This window comes from Pempheris klunzingeri, chromosome 1 (genome assembly GCF_042242105.1).
Source record: "Pempheris klunzingeri isolate RE-2024b chromosome 1, fPemKlu1.hap1, whole genome shotgun sequence".
Classification (NCBI taxonomy): domain Eukaryota; kingdom Metazoa; phylum Chordata; class Actinopteri; order Acropomatiformes; family Pempheridae; genus Pempheris; species Pempheris klunzingeri.
Genome location: NC_092012.1, coordinates 6,081,256 through 6,105,741, shown reverse-complemented (window position 1 = coordinate 6,105,741; position 24,486 = coordinate 6,081,256). Strand labels below are relative to the sequence as shown.

Genomic DNA, 24,486 nt, shown 5'->3' with positions numbered 1-24,486 from the left:
AAATCAACTTTATACCTTTTATACTGCTACTGAACCAACTTTTTACCGCACCATGTGCTGATTAAGTATAGTGTGTTCAGATTAAGCATATTTGCATTGATACAAATGTGTGTGCTAGGTATCATTTGGAAGCTCATAAATGTGGCAAGGCCAAGCAAACAAGAGGGAGCAATCCAAACCAACCACTGATATATGGGTTCATGGGCATAAAGACTCAGATGTTGATATAAGATTAACTGCAGTTACACATAAATACAAATCTAAACAAAACCAAATTAATCCAATCGCAACTGATGCTTATATTCAGCAATTTTTCAAGGCTTAACCGTTATTAACAGGGGAGAAGCTAAATTGTGCACAGTACAGACAAATCTGTCATACTTTTCGGAAATTATTTGGGCTAAAATTGCTCTTGAGGATCAAGTTATTAAACTGGTTAATATGAATTCTGTTTAGGTTGGATTTTCACTGAGAGAAAAAACAGGTGTAGCATGGTAATCTAACTCAATAGCTCCACTCCACGTGGAATAGCTGCCATGGAAAATGTTCTGTTCCTTTGATTATGATGTGTTCTGTCTTTGTTGTTCAGATTCCCCTGACAGCCCGGGTATGTTATGTCTGGTGTGATAGTTTGTTTTAGCCCCCTGACTAGGCATTTATTTACCCTTGAAGTGACCTATACCTATCTTACACCCTGTTTCTCAGCATAGGACTAAGATAGAAGATACACCTTTAATGTCATTCATGTAATTCCCTGCCTTCCCTTCTGTTCCTTTGCCATTCTGATCTGTGTGACTGGTGGGAGTCTATTTGATGCACTATGATGCACACATTTATAGATTTCAAACGATTTCGTCTGTGGCTACAGACTATTTTTTGGTGTGGCATCTGCACATCCTTACTACTAAGAAGGATGCGTAGTCCCTTTTACCTGCATTGACCTAATCCACATTTTAATGTAGTTACATTTATGTCTTTGAATGCCGTTCACAAAAAGATCTGTCCCCAGTGAAAGGAATTTACTTCCCACCTGCCCCCTGACTCTTGTGTTTTGCCTTGCTTGCTTGTTTGGTGGCTTCCATTATTGAGCGTTTCCTTCCCTTTTTGAGGTCACTCACTATTTAAACAAAAACAGTAATGAAACTTTGACGATCACAGGTTTTCTGATGACATATTTTACTGTCTCATGATTTTTTTTTTTTATGGAATGTGTTTTTTTTGCTCAAAACAAAATTTCTGCCTTACGTCATGCCCAGATTGTAAAGAAACAATTCCATCCATCTCTAGATTTACATTTTCATTGTTGAACTGGACTGTTCATCATTATTCACCGGTGTATATACAACAAAGTATGAGCTATCCGCAGCTCTTACTTGCTACTGTAATTGTTGAATGTTGAGCACATGGCATTAGTCATCTTATCGAACACTTTCAGGACTGATACCATCATCAGTACATATTGTCTTTTTCTCTTCTATATACCCTTGTCTCTTCTGCTTTTGTTTATTTTCTTTGTTTTGGCGCCATGTTGAGTGTGCATGTCTGTTGTGTTATGGGTTGATGTTCAGACTGGTTGTGTCTGGGCCGGTGTCCCTCTCTCTGTCCACCTTTTCCCGGCACTAATTCTGGGTTTTGTGTGCAGTATTTGGGCTAAATTCTCTAATGGAGATAATTACAGAGGCCGGCCCGGGGAGCGGAGAAGGTGGGTTCTGCCCTTTTTATCGAGTGAGCTGCATGCTTCTCCAAGCCAGTCAACTACATCTCCCAGCATCCCCCTCTATCCTCATCTCAGTCACTGTGTGTGCCATCGAATATCCAGTGGAGCATTGAGTTTGTTGTCGTCTTACCATGTTGCCATTCATAGTGACTGTTCCCCTTCCTCAGACTAACTGTAATTTCACTCCACAGTATGTTTCATTTTATTTATTGAACCAGCCTTATCACAAACGAGTTCATGAGTAAAAATAAAATTAGAGGTAACATCAGTAGTCACTAGAAAAAGTGAAACAATACATAATGCAAAAAAAATAACCACAGGGAAGCAAATGAAGCACAAGACACAGAACAGGATGTTGGAGAATCACAAGAAGAGACTGAGCTTATCTACCAGCATCTATTGTTTGTCATTGTTCTCTTGTCTTTTATGCTCTCACAGAATACAAATGGGGTTGGGTCCAATCATGCTGTTATTGTGCCGTACACAATGAGCAGAGACTACAGTAAAATTATGCAAATGTTGAACCCAACTGCTGAAAGTCGTTTTTATCATCAGTGAATCAAATTCACGCTCTTACCAGGCATGACATTGGTTGGCTAGATGATAAGTTGAGATAAGTTAAGATTGATTATAGTTATTTAGATAATGCTCTCTAGGCTTCATAGATAAGGCATAAACTCTTTTCTGTGTATCATGGAAGGTGAGGTTGGCGCAACTGAGGCTGTCACTGTTTGTCAGAACTATCTCAAGAGGCTTTGGGTAGTTGTTAGTATAATTACATTAATGCTGAAACAATTAGTTTATCAAAAGCAATGAACAGCAGAATATATTAAACAGTTTTCTTAATTAAAATAGATCACATTTTTCCAATTCCCAGTGCCTTTTCGCTTTAGTAACATACTACAAGAAATGCTCCTTCACTTTAATACTGTGGGGTTTGTCACTGGAAGTGAATTTTGTCTCTGGTGTCATTTTCACAAGGTAGTTGTACATTGCTTCATCTTTCTGTTATATAGATAGATAACTTTATTGATCCCCAGAGGGGAAGCTAGTTTGGTTGCCCATGCTCAATAGCAAAAGACACACAGGCCAGACAGCTCACAGCAGACCATAATGAAAGACATAATGCCACAAGAGCACATTAGTGAAGCTCAGGAACCTGTCTAGCCATTAAATTTAAAGACAGGATGTTAATAAAATCAATCAGTTGATCAATGAAATTAATAAAACGCCATCTGTAAGTGATACGGCTAAAAGCAGGACTGGTAAAACGGCAAGTAAATATGAAAATCAACAATGAAGAGAGGCAAATGGGTCACCCAGAAAACAAAACCTTGTGTAGAAAACACAATCTGAATCTGAGGAAATGGTCATACCTTCTAAATTGTTACATGCAAAATCTTCCATCCTAAACCAGTTTCTGTGTAGCTACGTGTATCAAAAGCCCATCTGAATGAACAATCATGCAAAAAAAACTAGCCTTCTGGTCTGGGATCGCTGCACACCAGTTTTTTGGTTTTTTTTGTGGCTATCTGCCTCACTGCCACGATAATATCTTATAATCATAAAATCCTATCATTAAGTGTCAAATCACTTCATGAAATTAGCGCCTTAGATAGAAGGCTTACCTACAGTTTACATTGTAACAGTTAATTTTCTTAGTTTGCAGGGTCTTTCAGGTTTTTCTGTCTGTGTACGGGTGTCCAATTAGTTTTGTATTTCAGTGTAAGTTGTTCCCTATCCATCAAGGTAACCAAACAATGTTTAGTTTTGTCAGTATGCTCCGCTAAACGTGTGCAGAGGTGATCCATTAACCATCCATCCATTAACAGAAATACTAGTCCAGAAAAAAACCTTAACTATGGGTGAACCAACCAAACAGGTATTTGATGTCTGAGGCAGTTCTGGACTATGAAAATACATACACACCCTTAAAATAGGATCAGGCATTTCTGAATAGCACATACAATGGTCAAATCCTCTAAATAACATATAGAGACAAATCCCATAACTGTAAACTATATTATGTAATTGTATTTGTGATATTTTGTATGTATATTATCGTGAATTATCTTTATGGCTGTGACCGTGAAGGACTAATTTGAGTGTCTGTCGACTGGATTTATTATTATAATTTCCATTCTGGCCAAGTCAATTTGGGCTCAAAATCGAACTGATGTTGATACAAAGATGAATCTTTGTGTGCTGGTGGTTTGCCAGGCTTCGTGTCGCAGAATGGCTCAGTTAACAGCGTTTGCAAGCTGACTTGTTTTCAGTTAGATTTAAGCTTTTGCTGGTTCCAACTTGGGATTCATATTTGCTTCACTAGTATTTCTGTCTAGTTGCTCAGGTCAACAAATCATTATCGTCCATTGATAACCCTCTGGGCTCTTTTAGGCCCTGTAAAAAGCTACAGTTGAAGGCTGGAGTGTGGCCTGCAGGCCGTCCAGCCAAAAATATTGATGAAAGCCTCCAGCCAGAGACTCCACTGGAGCTGCTGCTGTTTGCTGCCAACATTTCCAGTTTGCCTGAGTTATATCTGGTGTTGGGTGAAATCCATAAGCAGTCTCCACACTCTTCCTGCAGTGATGTTTATCATACTCATAAAGAGCTCCAGGTTTTCTATATGATTTACTCTGAAATCGATTGCAGCAAAATTGATAGAAACGGCACCCAAAACCCAAACAGCTATACATTATTGGTTTTCTAACTGAAGGCTGCTGTAAAATTTCTGCTTGTGCAATCAAAGTATTGGTATCAGGAATAAAACCTAATTTCTTGTCCCCATGACACTCCAGCAACAATAATAAACAATGGATCCCCGCTGCCACATAAAGCTGACAATGAAGCAGCCTGTAATGACAGATGTCAGATCAGAAAAGCTTTCCTCCGTCCTTTCATTGTAGGAGGATGCCCCCCCCCCCATCTTTTCATGCCTTAGAAACAGAATCAGCAACGAACAAAATGGAGAAATTGTGACATCAACTTGCCCCCTAGATTTGTCTTTATATTTGTGGTTTGTATCTTGCTCAGGGCATATTCACTAAGTGAACTTGTCACAGTGGAGGGCAGGAAGAGCTGTGCATTACTGTACTGGAGTGTTGTCAAGGATTTACTGTATTGCAGTGGAAGTGAAATTGATGTTTGGGTGCAAATACTTTAATTTTAGCCTAGAATTGCCCCCCCGCCCCAAATTTCTCCTATCTAAGTTGTTGTTTGCATGCAGTCTGAGGGGGATCACTTTAACGATCAGCAATCTGGCTGTTGAACAATTCGATTTTGGTCAACTGTTTTGTAGTGTGAGCATATCAACAGTTTGATTTCACACCATTACAAACTGTAGTTGGCTTATCTTGAGATTACTGGAACTGTATTTTATGTGATGTGTGATATGTTTCACATAAAACTAAACTTCACTGCAGAGCAGACGCCCATTTGCTTTCCGTTCATAGTGGATGTTATACTGCCTGTTTCTCTTTTGGGCACCATTGCTGAGGACGCAGCCATGTTCAAATATTGGAAATGGACAAAACCGACTGGTGGTTCTGTGTTTACATACACATCTGTGCAATGGGATTAGGGTTAGAGTTTCTGTGTGCTGAAAGGCTGATATAAATGTGTAGTGACTGCTTAGCTTTAGATGGAATGGAAATTTCAAATCAGGGCAGTTTACTTTGCCCTGAGACACCAGAATGTGCAACACATTTTAGATTATTAACAGCAGTGTGAAAAGTCGAAGGCATAAGAAACGGGGAGGCCTCCGCCAAGATGAGACACTCATTAACGACCAGCTTCATTAAATGCTGCAGTGGTTTGGAGTCAACTGGATCAAGTCTGGGTCAAGTGTCTCGTGTATTCGTTTGAGTCAGTTGAGTGCGAAAATAAATAGACTTGCCTAAATGTTATGAGCTTCTTAAATGATCAAATTATAATATAATGGGAATATGACTGACCCAACCCCGACAAGTGGCTCACTCACGGTCATCGAGCATCCCGCAGCATTACAACAATGTATTAAAAGGAGTCAGCCTGTGACACTGAAGTGTAGCTCATTTTCTTTTCCATCCCTTATCATCCCTTTATTTTCTTTCATGCATGATATCACTGATGTAGTTGCTGCACACACTATCCTCCGTCTGACCTCACATCTCTATGCTGCTAATGTGTGATGCCACCACCAAGAGCACCATTTGGACTCCTATGTGTGTGTGTGTGTGTCTGTCTGTGTGTGTGCACCATGTCCCTATTTGATTTGTCCTTCACCTCTCCCGTTGCAATAATAGACTCTAGCAGCTCCAGTAATTTGTCTGTTCAGCAATAGATAACCTTCAGTAATCTCCAGGTGTGTCTGTCCTCTTCACAAACTGCTTTCTTTTCTATTTGATGTCTTAGCTTTAAAAAAAAAAGTTGAAAAAAAAGTAGTAGTTTGAAAGTTGTTTCCTGTCCTGGTTTACAGTTCCTGGTGAGCAAGTGCCTTTGTGTGTGTCCACTCCTCTTCTACTGAGTGCTCTTCTGTTTAGTGACCTTGCAGTTTGCAGTTTTGTTATTTTGGGTATCCTGCTCTGTGGCGTTCAGACACCTCATTGTTTTGGTTCTTCTTCCAGGTGCACGTGCACCTCGAGCGCTTGTGGACCAGAAGTCTTCAGTGATCAAACACAGTCCAACAGTTAAGAGAGAATCGCCGTCTCCTCAAGGTCGAGTCAACAACACAAGGTAGTGAATCCTTTAACTGTACAACTTCTGCTTTCCAACATGCGCATACTGCCATAACATATATTTTAATTCTATCATGGTCCAAATGTGTCTGGGTATACATGTTATATATGTTATACGTTATCAGATGTGTTGAATGTGACTGAAACTGTGTTACTTGGGTTCAGTGAGAACCAGCAGTTCTTGAAGGAGGTGGTGCAGAGTGTTCTGGATGGTCAGGGAGTCGGCTGGCTCAACATGAAAAAGGTGCGCCGTCTGTTGGAGAACGAGCAGCTTCGTGTGTTTGTGCTGAGTAAGCTGAACAGAGCCATCCAGTCCGAGGAAGACGCCAGACAGGAGATCATTCGTGATGTGGTGAGACACTTGTTTCTGCCCTCCCCACTTTCAACCGATGTGCCAAGAAATCCAACATTAACGACAACTTGACCAGTATAGTGAATCATTTTACACATTTTCATTTCTAGAGGTAGCACACTAATTTGCAAATTATGTTTTCTTCACTCAAGGTGGTTTTGTTTGAATTAATCACATTAGGGCTGCACCTTATAATTATTGCCTATGTCGATTAGTCTGATGACTTTTGTCTAAAAATTGTCATGGAAATAGTGAAAAATGTCAAAGTGATGTATTCAAGTGGCTGGTTTAAATTAAATAGTCAGCTTAACAATTCAAGTTTTTCAGTTTACCATCATATATGACAAAGAAAATCATCCTATCCTTACATCTGAGTGAATGGTTGCCTTTGGAAAAAAAACAACTAAAGAGATTAATCAGTTATAAAAATAGTTGCCTGCAGTTTAATTTGAATGGACATAAAGGGAAGTCACTGCAAGAACGTACACTGTGACTTTGATTTGAAACTTAATTCAAGGAAATGTCATTATAAACCCTTTCACTGTGTTCTGGTTTTAGGAGGTGAGCAGAAAGGTGTACAAAGGCATGCTGGACATCTTGAAGTGCACCGTTTCCAGTCTGGAGCACTCTTACACTAACGCAGGCCTTGGAGGGATGGCCAGTGTCTTCAGCTTATTGGAAATCGCACGCACACATTATCAAACCAAAGGTATGTCCCACCTGTTTAAACTGGTAATGCAAACATTAAAAGCTGGTGTGTGATTTACACAAAGGTTCTTTATTTGTTTCTAAGTTTTGACTTTTTGTGCTGAGAAGCATAACAGCAGTGGGCCTGTGCTACTAACACTGCCATGTCTTTGCATTGTGTTTATATTAAGCTTTAAGCTGCATGCTGGACTTAGACTCACTAAAACAATAACTGTGACTGTAAAGTTTAGTTTTCATCACTGTTTTTCCTTCTTTGTCTAATCCTCTCCCACTTTAAAACTCCACATATTTTCTTTTTCTGTAATTTTGATGAACTGTCTCTGGCCCCTTAATTTTGGTAACTTGGTAGACCCAGAAAAACGCAAGCGAAGCCCCACAGACAGTGCTGGCAGCCCGGGAAGTAAAGAGAGTCCTTCTGGTTGTATGGAGACCGCCAGACCTCAGGGCCTTCTGAATGTTCCACACCTGCAGCTGCCGCACCACACAACGGGCAAAGGAGCCCGCCATTTTGATACCCGGAGTCTGAACGAGGAGAACTTTATTGCCTCGATTGGTGTGTACACCACTCCAGCCTCGGTTGCATGCGCACTGTGAAATCCCCCTACCCTGTCCCCTACAAGCTCATCAACCTTAATACCAACCTCCCACCCCTGCTCCAGCCGTCTCAAAGAAAGATCCCCTCACTTGTCCCAGACAGATTCTTACAGGTGTTATAATATTCCATACACTTTGACCTCAAATGCTGCTGATAATCACTGGAGTGGCCCTAGTACACGTCAGTAACGTAGAAATTTACTTCTGTGACCTTGTACCAAATATTTTAATGACGTTTCTGTGTCTGGTAATGAATTCCAAACTAAATGGAAAATCTAAAGTCAGAATTTGGCCCTGGTTCAAACATTCCCATTGTTCATATGAAGTAGCCTTGAAAAGTGTCTGGAATATTCCCCTGTTTTCCAGGCTGGACTGCGTGTGTTTGTCTCCCCTTCCTTAAACATCTGTGCCCCTGTTTGCCTCCTCTCTGGAGTTCTGTTGTCAGCCTCTTAGCGCCTTGAATGCATGTCTTTCTTTTGGTCTTCCAATACCTAAATCTGCAGTAGTGGACGAGGGAAACCAGAGGTATGCGCATCGATAGTCAAATCGGTGCTCGTCTTTGCCTTTACTGCAGGTTTCTGCGAGGCGTGCTGTAGAAAATGGCAGCTCCCTTTGCTCTCAGCATGGAGGGTGGAAGCATCCCTCCCCAGTAAACAGTCCCAGTAAAGAGGCAAAAATCAGAGCAGAAAGTGCTTTCTGTTGGTTGCCAAAGAACCAACTGACTTATAAAATCCTCAATAATCTCATTACCACTTAATTTTTTCTGAGAATTATTCTGGGTCTGTATACCGGGGACACTTTCAGTCAACCACCCTGACACCTCTCCTACCCGCACCCCTTCTTCTCCTGTTAGAAGTTGCACCTTCAATTCTACAGAATGCTGTGAGACTTGCATCCCGGCTTCTGCAACTGCTCCATTCCACCTGCTGGCTAGTCGGCCTCCCAACCCCATCCCATGCTCTTTTCCGAAACAACCATCTCTCTCGCTGTCACCTTTGCTCTGGAGAGCCAGACAAATGCAGTCAATGAAATCGGTGGCCTGTGATCAGAGCCAAAGCTCATTCTGACGTCACTGTGTGGCTCTCCAGGACTTTGGGCCGGGAGCTCCGGGTGTGTTGTAATGTTACCGTAGTAGCTGTCACACGGTGGATCCAACTTGGCAACAAAATGCTGCTTTTTAATTTTATTCCGATTACAGCACAGCTACATGCAAACATTACAAAACATCTTCATTCAATAATGACAGATTCTCAATGCTTACTTTGTTTTTGTTTTGATTTTTAATGCTCATCCACCATTCAAGCCTTTTCAACCAGCTCTCTGACTCTCTCTCTGTCTTTCTCTCCTTGCTTGCAATGCATCTTGGGTAGAATTGTGGAGCAAGCACCAGGATAAGCAAAAAGCTATGGAAAAACCACAGAGTAAGAAACTTTTCACACACCAAAAAAAAAAAAAAAAAATTCAAAAGGATTGACTTTTCTCCACCCCCTTCTCTCCACTTTTTCAAACTCACCAGTGTCTTTTTCTACATGAATAAATAAATGAAAAGGAGTGCTCCTCACAGGAATGTCAGAATGAATAACCGAAAAAAAAAATATGACTTAAAAGAAACAAGATTCATACAGTGAATTGATTAAGCACTACGAATGAGATGTGATGCTGAGAGTGAGAATTTATTTTTCAAGTGGAGATACTCTGATGTGCTACTTTTGTACCTTCTGCACATGACACTGGATTTATTGTTTGTGGAGTAGTGTTGGTATCTAGTGGTATTAAATTTGCTGTATTTGCTATGTGTCAACTAGGGACTAAGAATTTCTCACAGATGTAGTGCTGTGAGAAATGACACCCTTGTTTTAGTTCCAAAAAGTACTCCATGCTGTGTTTAATCAAGACTTGAGAAGGCAGCCAGACTTGGTACGGTTTGGTAAGTTCTTCCAGCAGGTATTACTACATTATGTGCTAGTTTTACTGTAATATAGTATGTACTGTAGAGGCCAATGCGTGTGAGAATGTAGTACTTTATAAAAGTATATTTAAATGTTTTTCCCCTGCCTACAGTTTAGGCAGGTACATTATTAAGCTCTATAAAACATTTAAGATAAAATCACAAATGTTTGCCGATGTGGATTATCTGGGACAAAATCCTGTGGACTGTTATATGGTCCTTGATATATATAAGAGTGTGGGTTTTATGTTGTAGTCACCAGCTAAAGCTCAAGCAATATATAACTTTGTTTTCCAGTGTGTTTTTTTCCCCCCTTGATACCATGCATCAAGATGAACAGAAATGAATACCTGCAGCCCTGTCCTGCTCTTTTCCGGTTTCAAGTGGCCAGCTGTAAATGGTGTATTTACAGCCATTATTCTTCAGTTGTTGACACATTTTCAGGACTTTATTAAAATGTTTTGCAAAAGTTAAGTGTCACCAAAAACTTAAAAAAAAAAAAAAAAGTGTCAGGATCTACTTGTCGCCATTTGTGCATCTACTGAGGTGACGAATAACAAAGCACAAATCACACTTGAAACAGAAAATGTCTCCTTTACCGTCCATCACTTTGTCTGCATGCCTAACTGCCTGTGTCTGTCTGTTGGTTTTGTTGTAACTTGGGCCACATTTGCTGCATTGACTGAGAATTAATGTCGCGCTCTTGCAGTTTTGTTTTCATTTGGAATTTTTATGGCACTCTCTGCTTGCCCCTTTTGTAACTCTTCTGTCTGATCCTTAAAACCTTCTGTTACTACTCAGTTAACCACCAGTGTTGTATACAGAAAGTTGTGAAACAAACAGGAGATATGTTTTCTTACTTCTCTAGATTAGATGCATTAAAGTAAGCCTGTAGTTTGTAGCTGGAGGCAGCTTAAGCTTTGGAGCTTTGATATAAAAATGATTTCTCAAACGAGGTAGTGTTATACTTTATGCTTTGCTGTGTCAAGTGCAATGCAGTGTTAAAATAGAGGCTTTGGCACTTTAGATGGACGTAGCGTCAGTGTTGCTGTGCTGTGGTGGCTTTGAGTGAGACGACGCTCAGTAAAGCAAGAAGATTAAGTAGTCCTATTCATGAAAACACGCCGATAATCACGCCTGTCCTGCAGGGTCTGACGGAGCAAAGCAGCAGCGCCCCCAGGTGACTGATGCAGAAGAGAAGAAATCGCAGATCAGTGCCGACAGCGGCCTCAGTGTCACGTCTGGATCTCAGGTTTGTTCGTGGAAAACTGTGCTGAAACTTGTCGCTCTTGTCAAGCAGAGAAATGAATGTCAAAGTGAAAATAGCTGGATGTGATTCACCAGTTGATTCTGAACAAACAAAACCAAACTTCTAATGGCGTACCACTGAATTCTCTCCCCCCTTTTTTTTTTTTTGTTTCTTTGGGTTCACAGAAGAGCGACACAGAGTCTGTAACAAGCTCGGAGCCGCCGATACTTACAAGGAGCACCAGCCAGGACTCAGAGGCTAGCACAGTGGTAGGGCACGGCCAAGTCAGATATTATGCTCTCTGTTCCTATCTGTTCCACAGTGTTTAACAAGATTAACTGTAAATCTGAGGATGATTTTTTTATTTTATCTCTACCATCTTAAGTCTTTTTTTTTTCTTGTCCTCCCTTCAAAACTGAAGAAAAAATTAATAAATTTGGTGGCAAGTTTAGCATATCATTAGAAGAGCGTTATTTACAACTCCTTTATAGTCCCCTCACTTTAAGGACAGTGAAGTTTGGATTGCTTTTGTTAGGTTATGGATTATTATTGCATACTTCATATTGTTTTAACCTGATAAACTTTACTGGTTAGTCAGTGCAAACATTGCTCAAATACCATCATAACCATACAGTTATATTTTAAATTCCAGTGGAGACATTAAAGATTTTCAAGAATGCTAAATATGCAGGGCTGAATTTGGAGGAATACACAGGGAGGGGAAGTCTTGCTTTAGAATATGTGATGTGGAGGAAAATCATGTAACTTCAATGGAGGGCTGGATCAACCTGATAGACAATACATGCAATACAACAATGTTTTCAGACTGTGTGCAATGAAATGATTTCAACCCATTTTATTTTTTACCTTGGAGTGATTACTCATGAATATAAATGCCAAAAGCTGTTTTTATAGCAAATCCTCTGCATGTGAAACACCCCCGCTTATCTCTTGTTCTCACACATGCATTTGTATTTTTTAGATAAGCAATAGCTCTGGAGAGACTCTTGGAGCTGACAGCGACCTGAGCAGCACGGCAGGAGACGGCCTCGGTGGGAGAAGTGCTGCCCATTTAAATCAGTCCAGAGGGACTCTTTCTGACAGTGAGATAGAAACTAATCCAGCCACCAGCACAGTGTTTGTAAGTATAAAAGTTAGCTGTAAGTGAAATATGTAGATTATACACTCGAGCTACCAGCCAGCTGAAAAGAAGATAATTATGAACCTCGTCCATTTGAACTTATTGAAGTCATGAATTTCTTTAAAAGCCCCACAGAGGGTGCACGGGGATGATGGGACTTCAAGGCTCCCATGAATTGTAGAAAGAGCAGAAGATTGGAGCCTAGTTTTCCACTACTTGAAAATGAGTTTTAAAGAAAAAAGTAAAAGGAAAATTGTTTCTGTATGGTTGCGTGTGCTGTGTTAAATCTCAAGTGGTGTTTAACAGGGGAGAGAGAGAGCGGCATTTAAATGAGCAACATTTGTTTACATTTCAAAACACTGAATGCACCTCGGGTCTGGAAAACTGTGCTTGTGGAAAATCCCCTCTCTATCAAACCTTCCTCTATGTGGCCTGAGACCGCCGGGTGGGCAGGAAGATGTCTTTACATCACTTCTACAGTCTTTCTAAGTCGACAGCTGTCTGCAGAGTCTCCCCACTGAGGAGCAGGCCAGGAGTCTCTCAGGGCGGTTGCAAGCATTGTTTGCCTCCCGTGGCTTTAAGATCTCACAGATATATCCGAGACTAACCCAAAGAGGCCCAATCAGAGGGCTGATATGACTCTTATACATGTCTACACACAGACCTGTCAAGGATCAGAACTCTTAACCCTCTGCACTGTCAGTCAGTGTGATCCCCTTGCTTCCACAGAGCAAGAATTGGAGGATCAGGCATCTTCTCTTTAAGGGTTATTACAACCAACCGCTGATTCCCTGGGTAGTGGACTTAACGCCAGCTCATCTGTGCTTATTCGAGCCTCCTTTCCCGTCCATGGGGGTGGACTGCTTCAGCCCTCTCCTCATTAATGTTTGCTGCTGAGAAGAATAGAGACAGGGAATAGTTTTCAAATGTCTCACCATGCGCTGTGTCTGCGTGGATCCAACCTCTCTAGAGTCAAGACGGCAGCAGATTCCTGATGCTAGTCGGCCAGTTTGTAGCTCCTTCGGGGGATAATTTCTGACCATGGCACTGACTTCAGCGGAGGAGAGGGAGAGATGCAGGGGGCCTTTGATCAGTCTAGTCCTGCCTTTCAGGAACAGCTCTCAAGATAAAAAGTCCTTGTTTCAAGGAAAACCCCTCATGCTGTTCACTTTTGGGAGAACCTTAGAAAGGGGAGGTGAGAGCCATTAAGTCTGCTCTACCTTGGGTGGTCAAGCTGTCACATAAAGGGTTTTGTGCTAATTGAGGTGGAAGAGATCCTAAACTCAAAGCCCCTTTGATAACTAAAATAAGGCAGAATAGGTGCATCACTACTCAAAACTACATACGAAACTGTATTTTTGCTCATTGTACTAGCTGTGGGTTCACAAGCACGGCCTGTCCTGTCTCCACAGGGAAAGACCCACACGCTGAAACCAGGTGCAAAAGATCATGTACTCGCCATGGCCAAGGGGCCGCCAGCGCAGCCCATGGAGGACATCAGTATGAGGATTTACCTGTGCGAAGGCCTGCTGGGTATGTCCTGTTCTCTACTTTGGATGCTTCCCGTCATACTCATGTTTGACATGACATTAATTCTGATGTTTCAAGAAAAACTTTCCTTCCTGTGTTCTTAAAAGATCAAAAATTGAATTTCCCAGCAGGCGAAAGATTTATTTTCTTATCTCGTCTTAATTTAAAAACACTCAGCAGTGTGATTTCAGGGTTTTTCTTCTCATTCTCAGTGTTTCTTAACCTTTCCTGTCTCTAAATGGTCCTACATTGCTTTACTAACATTATCTTTGTTGTTTGTCAAAGAAATCCTTTGAGCCAAACAGCCTTAAATATTAAAAGGTACTTCTGCTAATTTAAAGAAAGTATTTGTAGATGTTCTGCCCTTTCACTCACAACTTACACAAGCTCTTGTACTTTTCAAGAGAAAAAAGCAGAAGTTAGACATGTGATTACATAGACGTGGTGCTAGGTTAAAAGTTTACAATGAAACATTGAACTTAACGTCTGTTAAAAGGTGAAACGTCTGTCAAAACTTAATGACAACATAATGACAAATTTACACCACAGGGAAGTTGTGTCCAGTTTTCTGAAAGGTTTGAAACTGATTTCAAAACCTGTAACAAAGCATGAATGTGAAAATAGAATTAGCAGCTGCTTCAAATGTATTATTATATATTTTATGTTTACCAAAGCAACATTTAATTACTTTGTCCATTTCAGAAAACGACTTCAGTTTTGAATATTATATTTACTCAAATCATAAACATACAGCCTCATCACCACAGACAAGGTTGTTGTTCAGTAATAAGATTCTTGCTCATTTACTTTTCTGTGCTGAACATATGGTTTTTGAAAAATGACACCCTGCATATGAGTGCAGGCTATAGGCTAAAAATTAGTGAGTAAATGAGAGCGACATGTCTTTGTTCGTCCTGTTGTTGTTCCTCCGGTGTGGTTCTCGGCTGGCTCTGCTCTTGTTTTTGCCATTAAACCCACTCACCTCTTCGCCTAACACCCTCTTGCTCTCGCTGCTTCTCGTCCCTCCTGCTGCTCCTCCTGGGAAATTCTTCCAGGCCGTGATAAGAGCTCCGTGTGGGATCAACTAGAGGATGCTGCCATGGAAACCTTTTCTCTAAGTAGGGCTAATCTCTTGCCTTTTCCCTTTTTCCTATGTGTGTGTGTGTGTGTGTGGGGGTGTATCCATTGTTCTCAAGGACTAGCTCCGTGTTTAATCTCTGATGTGATGTGGGTTTTTCCTGTCTGTTGGTGAGCTGCACATCTGTGAGTGCCTTAACATGACATAGGGGTGGAAAATATAAGCAGTCCTGCAGAATTGGTCACAGTTTTCCCCCATATGGAGACCAAAGACAGCAAGATGTGTTTAATCTTCTACTTACTACTGCTTTGTTTTAGTTTCTGCTCACCTACATTTTCACCCAGTTTTCTGACTAACTTGTATGTTGACCCAAAATCTTATCATTTCATGGGTTTGCATACGGGATGTTGGAATGTATGCTGCCTTCAAGTGCTTGAACTTAGAAATGCAATTATGAGATGAGCACACTCACATGAGCCACCATCTGGTAAATAAGATTGGGGAAATGTCAAGATTTCCAAGGAGTTACTGCAGTGTGATTGCGAGTGGGGAAAAATGAAACTGGCTCAGCCACTGATGTTATAAGTGAAATATTTTATTCTTCTTTTGCATACTGCGAAACGTATTTGTGTTATTTGTTTTATCCCTAAAGTTGTCTTGCATTTTTTTGTGTACGTTTTCAATTATTTCGGGCCTCTTTGCAACTTTATTGCTAATTAAAACCGCAGCCAGCATAATAATAAAAAAAAAAAATAAATTTCCTCAGTCCATCTTAAACTGTAATTCCAGGAAGAATACAAAGAGCAGCACTTAAAGGCAGCATCAGACACCTCTGTAGATGGCCCTTAGAAAAAAGGATAGCTGTGATCAGAACATTATTACAATATTAGACCTCTTACTTATGAGCCTCCCTACTGTTCAGTGCTATGCTACAACAGACACTATTATGTGTAATTGCATCTGGTCTAATTTTTGGTCTGGTCTAACTTTGTGGTGTTGTCATATATTGCTGAGACCCTTTAAAGCAGAGCTACAGTAAAATGTTACACTATCAGTTCTTAATTATTCACTGAAACCTTGGAGTAACTTCCAACCAAGCTGCAGAAAGCAAAGAACGGTATAAAACGCACATTTTAGGCGCTACATGTGTGCCGTGTCCATGTGTTCAGGTAAGGAGCGCTCCACTCTGTGGGACCAGCTGCAGTTCTGGGAGGACGCCTACTTAGATGCTGTGATGTTGGAGCGTGAGGGCATGGGGATGGACCAGGGCCCTCAGGAGATGATTGAAAGGTTCAACACGCCGGTTTATTCAAATGCATTTTCCACCAAATATTAGTTTTATTACTATGAAGCATCACCTATATCACCTTTGGCACTAGATAATTTGTAATTGTGGCCCTGGACTACTAATACTTCTCTGTTTTGTCAACGCAGATACTTGTCACTAGGAGACCATGACCGCAAGCGTCTGGAGGATGATGAAGACAGACTTCTGGCCACCCTGCTGCACAACATGATTGCATACATGCTAATGATGAAGGTACGGACGCCTGTTTGCCATTTTAATCAAAGGACGGTGTAATTGTCTGCTAATGTACACCATTTTTGATGCTTTTTAAAAAAAAAAAAAGAGAGAAATTTGACTCCCTCTGAATGTTTTTGTTTGTTTTAGTTGAACAAAAATGACATCAGGAAGAAAGTGAGGCGTCTGATGGGGAAGTCCCACATCGGCCTCACGTACAGCCAAGAGATCAACGAGACACTGGACAAACTGGCCAACATGGTGAATATCTGTCCCTTTTTTTAAAATGTTGTTAGTTCCACTGCTGTTCTTCTTTTGTAAGTATTTTCACTAAACTATGTTTTCAGAACGGCCGTGAGCTGGCCATCAGACCCAGTGGAAGCCGTCACATCAAGAAGCAGACATTTGTTGTACATGCTGGCACTGATACCACAGGGGACATCTTTTTCATGGAGGTACGCACAGCCTTGACTATATGTTTAGTTCCTAATACTACAAATGGAGCTCACGGAAGTTGCATTTGTTTTTGTAAAAAAAAAAAAAAAAAATGATCTCCAAAAGTCTTTATCTTCCCTTAATACTTCCCTTAATCATTCATTTTAATCTTTTTCTTCATCATTGTTCCAGGTTTGCGATGACTGCATCGTCCTGCGCAGCAACATCGGCACAGTTTATGAGCGCTGGTGGTACGAGAAGCTTATCAACATGACGTACTGCCCCAAGACCAAGGTGCTGTGTCTCTGGAGGCGTAACGGCCAGGAGACGCAGCTCAACAAGTTCTATACCAAAAAGGTCAGAAAAACTTCAGCTCTCTGCATCCCACGCTTTTACTCGCCACAGCAGAACATGGATTAGAAAGTTAAATAACGTTCCTCTTTGCCTTCTAGTGTCGTGAACTCTACTACTGTGTTAAAGACAGTATGGAAAGAGCCGCAGCGAGACAGCAAAGCATCAAACCAGGTATGGAAAGAGTGAGCTGGCTGTACAGAACTTCTTTCCCTACTTTTTTTACTTTATTTCTATTATTTAATTATTTTACTTTATTTTATTTTTCTTGCCTGCCTTTCTCGAAATGGCTATCCAGCATGCACTATTAATTATTTTTTTATTTTGAAGGATACCTGGGTATAGTTTGTGATGGACTTTTTGTTAAATTAGGGGGTATAACTGTATATATGCTTTAATTTTGGGTTGCAGTTGGTAAAGTAGGAAAAAGGCAGAACATTTTATCAAAATATTTGTCATTTATTTTAGAAAAACTGAAACATTAAATAGTTATTAAAGGTTAAAGGTCACATTAAAGTTCAGTAAAGCTACATCATTATTGGACAAATCCACATATTCTCAAATATATAATGATATAATGATTTAGACTCAATTTGAGTGTAACCACAATCAATAATTTGTTTGCAGGATGCACCAAACCAAAACACAGTTGCACATCAATCCAAATGTTCTGTAATAAACCCTCACTCCCCTCTTATATTGCAGCCTGTTTAAGACATGAGAATAAAAACTAGGACAAGCTAAAATATTCCTGCCTCACATCCCAGCAGAGTGTAATGTTTGCATTCAGTCAGCCTGTTGAGATTTAGGGGTTTTGGGGGATTTTATCATCCAGCTCCACAAACTCAGCTGTGGTTTCCCTCAGGTCCGGAGCTGGGCGGAGAGTTTCCTGTCCAGGACATGAAAACTGGTGAAGGTGGACTGCTGCAGGTCACACTGGAAGGAATCAACCTTAAATTCATGCACAGCCAGGTAAGAGGCCAGTACCACAGCAGAGGAAGTGCTTCTCATCTCACACGAGGGCATGAAAGTAAAGATCACTCATCATGGTTCAGAGTTCATCCCGTCCTCTTGTCCACCTTTCTGCTCATCTCTCCTGTTTGCGATATTTCCTTTCATCTCATGACGTCTTCCTCTATTGTCATCACAGACAAATCTTAGTCCAAATGTTAAACACGTCGTCAGTCATGGCTAATTGGCGCTCACTTGTACCTGATGTTTTCCCTTAGAGGAAGAACTCCTGTTTGTGCTTTTGCTTTTTTTGGATTTGCTTTTTTTCAATTTGTGTGTGTGTTTGTTTGTGTTTGTGAGTGTGTGTGTGTGTGTGTGTGTGTGTTCATATGCATGCGTTTCCCCAGACAATATTAACACATCCTTCCACACACGTTTCTTTTCACATCCGTGGTGCTCAAACCTCATTGTTCATTTACTGTGTGGGAGGAGATCAAGTGTTAATGTGTGTGTGTGTGTGTGTGTGTGTGTGTGTGTGTGTGGTGCATCAGTGCTAAGACGGATGACCTTGAGCAAAGACTTTTCATTAATAATTGGCTATTTAATAGCAGCTTTCACATTTAAGTTTGGACCCTTGAACATCGTCATGTGTTGTCTTCACATCTGCGCAGGTAGCCATAGCTGGGGTTCGTATGTTTCTCCAGGTTCATTAGAATGTGAAGCTGTGACTGAACAATGTGCTGTAGTCGAACTGTCTGAGAAGTGACGCTTAAGGATCAGGGACCCACTGACAGACGCCTCATGCACACTGAACATCTTCAAAACAAACAAATAAGAGTTAAAAAAAGATTGAACTGGATTCCTCGTCAGATGTCCTGCAGCTTTTACCTGATTTTTCAACAACAAAAGTCATTTAAAGGGTCAGTTCACCCAAATTACAAGAAAAAGAGAGACATTTTATTTTGTCACTTTAGCTCATTGACTGGATAAAAGAATTGGACACAGCTTTTGTATCTGAGATGTGTACCCTCAACCTGCATTCTTTCTAATAGCCAGCAGGGGGCGACTCTGTTGGTTGCATATAGAAGTCTGAATGTATGGAAGTCTATGAGTAAATGACCCTAATTCTCACTTCATTTATTACCTCAGTAAACATTTTCCTAAAGAGTTTATGGTCTTAGTTTCTAGTTTCATGTCGTCTTCAGTACAGTATGATAATACTGTGAATTGTGAGTAAAGTAGATGGTAGAGCAGCACATGCTTTAGGGTGGGATTAACTTGTGACTATTCAATCAGACATGGGGGGTCTTCGCTGAATAAATGTCACTTTGGGTTCTGAAACCAGGACGACGACGGCCACGTTCACTTCTTATAGACAGTCTGTGCTTCGGCCATGTAGACAGTTTTGGTTGGAATTTGTGAGGGTTTTTTGTCTACAGCCCAGTGTAATAGAGGTGAATGGAACCCCTTTTGCTCATAAAACTGAAATTCAAGTCAGTGTGCTTGTTACTCACTGCAGAATTATTGTAGGAACTATTAATAATAATAATAATAATGTAAACAAATTTTACATTTAACTGCTTTTCTGTTCTGCTACAGCGCACACATCTCTCTGTTTATTCCTTGTACTGTGCTCTCCTTTGGGAGAAGATCAGTACCCAAAAGGGAGAAATAATATACTATATTGTTTCGTTTCACAAGAGCCAAAAGTTGCAGATTAATTTCCTGTCAATAGAGTAAAGATTAATCGACTAAAATAGAGCTGAAACAATATCAGTAATGACACCATTGTATGATTGGCTGACAAGGAGACAAACTCACAGCCACACAGCTGTCAGGACAGCATCAACAGCAGTTAGTTTAGATGCTAAACAGTCCTAAATTGTTGGCTGGCTGTTCTTCAGCGCCGCTGTTTAAAAGATGGTGTCTGCATGTGGCTTTCTAAAATACAGTTGACAGCTCAGTTGTCTCTATGTGACCAGCCGGCTCAACTGTCACTCAAACACACGGATGATTCACATTCAGATTTTTGTATTTGATTAGAATATTTTTTATTATTGAGACGATTCTGCAAACAGGTTGATTGAATTGATGAAATTTCACAACAAAGCAAACGAACATCAGTGGAGAATTTCGTGGCAGATATTTCTCTCAGCAGCTCAATGAAAATGAAAAGGGGCTAAAAAGATGGTGAATATCGGACTCTGATTCAGCTGGTGAACAGAAATTTGACTTCAAATGAACGACAATGTTGCTCACTACTGTCTGCTGGATGTGTAAATATCCCATTAAAGGGTGTTCGTAGATCATTTCTGCTTCCCCCAACGTGTCCAAAAAATCAGCCGATGCAGGTTTAAATATTCCAAAGTATAATATAGTCCCAAACTGTCTGCATGGCCATTATGTTGGGTGAACTGAGCCTTTAACTTGGAGTCGCTGTTATGATTGCTGCTTCTGCTTTTTCTAACTCGGGCTGTTTGGCTCAAGTTGAATTTTTTGCACTTCATATTGCAAGGGGTAGAGCGAAAACGTTTTCGTCACCACACGAGCCGAATACAACGAACCTAAGCTCAATGGAGAGAGCCACATTTACAGAATAAACGAGTTTCATTAGCAGCTTTGCCACAGTTGTTGGATTGGGAGTATTTGCAGATCAGCTCGTGAAATGTTCCCACTGTTTTTTTTGTTTTTTTTTTAGTAAAAGCAATTTCACCAAACCCTCAGCAGGAGCTTTATGTAGCGCTGGATGCCTTTCAGAAGCCTTTTTTTTTTTTTAAATGACTAAATTCAGCATCATAGTGAGTGACTGGGTGGGGTCCAGGGCAGCTCTGCAGCGGGATGGTGTCAGAGGTGACATCCTACATCGTAGCGGGCTTCACTGTCCATCAGTGACTGCCCTCATGTATCTGTTCTGCTGTGTGAGCAAGTGGTGTTGGTGCCAGCCCTTGTTGCTGGAGGAGGAGGCATGGAGGGCTCTGGGGGACTGAGATGTTTAAAGTCCAGGAAAACAAAGGTGAATCCAGCTCTCAATACCTTAGTCAAACCTCTAGTCCTGTCTTGTTTTTTTTTTCTCCTATTTCCTAGTTTTTTTGGGGGCTGATTCCTCTTGTGAAGGGTTTTTCATATCGGCTCTGGTAACTTTCCTCAGCTAGATTCCTGATTTGAATCCATACGAGGCTCCTGTGGATAGCCCCCCCTCTCGGAGTGTCGTCGAGTGTTTGTGCTCTTCTGTCCGATAATAATCCAAACCATTTCTCTCCCATGCTCTCTCCCCCTGCAAGGAGCGGAAGGTACACAACCTCTGCTGTGTTTGCTTATTAGCAGTTACATCTTATTGGGTTCCTTTTGTTTTCTCTATCTTTTCTTTTAACTGTTGTAGCTGTGTGGCAAATCTACTTTTGTGTCCTTGTCTACATTTTTATATGGAACTTCCATGTATGCATCATATGGGCCATATTGCATCTCTAAACATAAAAAGAAATGTGTTTTGTTTTTAATCTAGCTTTGCTGTTTACATCCAAATATAACTATAAAATCTCCAGTTCTGATACACTTCATTTGATGAAACAAGTCATGTTGAATTAGTTTTGAGCTTTGAGCAGACTAAATGCATTTCTCCTCATTTAACCGTCGCCCATGTATGCGTTTGATCATGGAAACTTCTCATACTGTGCTTTTCTTTTCTTTCGTTAGCTGTTAAAAGCTTGCATTCCATGTGTAGTTGTTTTATTTTTACCTTTCATACTGAATAAAACAAGTTTAACATGGTTAATTTTTAAATATGAAGTGTTTACTTTTCATCCAGTGTTGTTGAGTTAATAATGTTCTGTCTTGTTTTGTTTGTTTTTTGTTTGTTTTTAGGTTTTCATAGAGCTGAGTCACATTAAAAAGTGCAATACAGTGAAGGGAGTCTTTGTCCTGGAGGAATTTGGTAATTACACCATCTATTGATTCTAGGCCTGTACTCGGCACGGCAGTAACTCAGCTTCATGGCAAACATATTGACGAGAGCTAATAAGGGTTCACTAAATTGGATACCTCGAGGAACACCAAGACACTGATCTGTAGGTGATTAAGTCAGTGATGAATTCTTCAGAGGACATGGTTTTCTAACAACCACGTGGCAGCAGTGAAGTTTAGAGCGAGCGACATTTCATTTAGTTAACAAAGAGCGACAGAGCTGGTGAGGAACAGAAAGTGAAACAGACGTGTGGGGACAGAACATCTAGCTTTTTTTTTTTTAATTTTACAACAAACAGGCACAAGTAGAAATTAAAATGAAAATGTTTCTTCAAAATGCACTGTGCTGCTGACCAGATACTCCCCAGAGCTCCAAGTGTGTAATAATCCACAGCTGAAAATAGTCCCCAACAAATGCACTGTTTACTCCTGTTTGGACAATATTAACTTAAGACTAGAGTGCCCAGGAAATTCCTTAGGCTCTCTGAAGTATGAAGCTATGTATTTGTGATGTGTTTTGAAAATCTTCTGTAGGAGCCAAGGGGGTTAGAGAGTGCAACACACGGAGCGGAGAAGTCAGATAATACATACAGATGAACTTATTGTTAGTTTTGGCCTTTTTTCTAGGATTTGTTGACCGTAATAATATAGAAAACCACCGGCCTCATGGTACGTGTCCATAGGATTTGTCATTTCCACGATTCCCCTTGTCTTTCTGTGCAGACGTGCAATGCATTCTGGTAGTGCTGGCATGCGTTTTGAGGAGCAGTTGGTCGCTGCTCATTTGCATTAAGATGAGGTCTAGACATTATTATCAGAAGTAAGAAAAAAAAAAGGTCATTATGAGGACATTATGCAGATCAGGAGCGTCCAGCATGACTTTTCAACTTAAGCATCGTTGTCATTCATGTCAAAGATGAAGCCTCAAATGATTTCAGAAACACATTTTGGTAAACTATTTTCATAACACAAGAGAGAGTTTCCAAATAAGCCTCCGTGTTCCACGAGTTAACGAGTGAAAACGTCCAATCAGTTGCAACCAGGAAGTGTGGACACGTACCATTGAGCTCTAAGAGCATCGGATGAGAAATCTGTTTTTCAATGTTTTCAAGAACAATCAGCAAAAGATCGATTGGAGGTGTCAGACACAACATCACCACTCTGAGCAATATCTCACGTAGCTGTATGATGATTTGAGTTTTAAGGGTTAGTGCACTGTTCACATTTGTAGTAAGACGTCAAAAAAGATGGCTGACAGTGTGACGGTGCAGTTCATGATCGTCAGAGGTGCAAGTTGAGCGCCAGGCTGGGTTACTGCCGTGTCTCTGTGCTGCTTTTGTAATGTTGCCCTCATCTTTGCCACTATGAAAACCTTCATTCTCCAGCAGGTAAAGTGTTGTCACCTTTCTCCTTTCTTATTCAAACTAATTCCGTGCAGAATATTTCCTCACTCGATCCTTTTCATTGATTAAGTTTTCTTTTTCCCGTACCTTGAGTTCTCCTCTGCTTCCTCCATCACTTGCTTTTCATTTCGGAGATCACCCCCAGACTCCATTTCTCACATGGTCGTCATCCTCTGATAGTCTGCCTCTGTATCTCAGCACGTGGAGCTGTTTGGGACTGTTGAGCAGAGGGAGTTAACATTTCCCAGCCCCCTTCATCTGTCTAGATCTCAGCCTCCTCATCTCTGCTATGGGTTCACAGTTACTAATGAAAAGTCAGTCTGTCCTGTGAACGGTGACATGGTCCTGGGTCAAAAAAGACTTTGGCCTGTTGTAGCTGCTTTTCTGTGATGTCTTTTAACTTTCAGTTCACCGGGGTGGAAGGGGTTGGGGAGGGGGAGGTTGTCCCTTTTTTCTTCTTGTGTTTTTATTTGTCCATTTTCGTGGGCCATGAACATCTCACCAACAGCTCAGATTTAAAACTTTCCCTTCACATATGAACGGTTTCATCACAACGCTCACCAGATTCAGATTCAGATTGGCCTTTGGTGAAATCTGATCAATTAATCCGTCAAAATATCAAAACATTTCAGTATAACCAAGACTCAACGACAGAATATGTCCTAAACCTTAAATAGATGAGCCACCCTTGCGCTCATCGCCCTCCCTCCTGACTGCTGTGGTTGACTCTTCTTGGCCCACATCCCATTTTACACCTTGTTGAAAGCCCACCCCCGTAAGCTCTCAATTATTAACTCATTGAGGTTCCTGCTGCCTTTGAATTCTTTGTCTT

General features: G+C 40.8%; 1 protein-coding gene across 1 annotated transcript in view; it reads left to right on the top strand.

Moving 5' to 3' along the window:
• Positions 1 to 24,486, top strand: part of madd (MAP-kinase activating death domain) — a 48,870-nt gene that overhangs the window by 20,201 nt on the left and 4,183 nt on the right. The window contains exons 17-33 of the mRNA XM_070854528.1: positions 6,322 to 6,430; positions 6,598 to 6,784; positions 7,343 to 7,493; positions 7,842 to 8,045; positions 11,183 to 11,286; positions 11,469 to 11,552; positions 12,266 to 12,424; positions 13,837 to 13,957; positions 15,010 to 15,072; positions 16,202 to 16,322; positions 16,467 to 16,572; positions 16,705 to 16,815; positions 16,902 to 17,009; positions 17,182 to 17,346; positions 17,442 to 17,514; positions 18,206 to 18,312; positions 22,153 to 22,222. Coding sequence (XP_070710629.1) covers positions 6,322 to 6,430; positions 6,598 to 6,784; positions 7,343 to 7,493; positions 7,842 to 8,045; positions 11,183 to 11,286; positions 11,469 to 11,552; positions 12,266 to 12,424; positions 13,837 to 13,957; positions 15,010 to 15,072; positions 16,202 to 16,322; positions 16,467 to 16,572; positions 16,705 to 16,815; positions 16,902 to 17,009; positions 17,182 to 17,346; positions 17,442 to 17,514; positions 18,206 to 18,312; positions 22,153 to 22,222 — 2,043 coding nt within the window. The remainder of the gene's footprint in view (positions 1 to 6,321; positions 6,431 to 6,597; positions 6,785 to 7,342; positions 7,494 to 7,841; positions 8,046 to 11,182; positions 11,287 to 11,468; positions 11,553 to 12,265; positions 12,425 to 13,836; positions 13,958 to 15,009; positions 15,073 to 16,201; positions 16,323 to 16,466; positions 16,573 to 16,704; positions 16,816 to 16,901; positions 17,010 to 17,181; positions 17,347 to 17,441; positions 17,515 to 18,205; positions 18,313 to 22,152; positions 22,223 to 24,486) is intronic.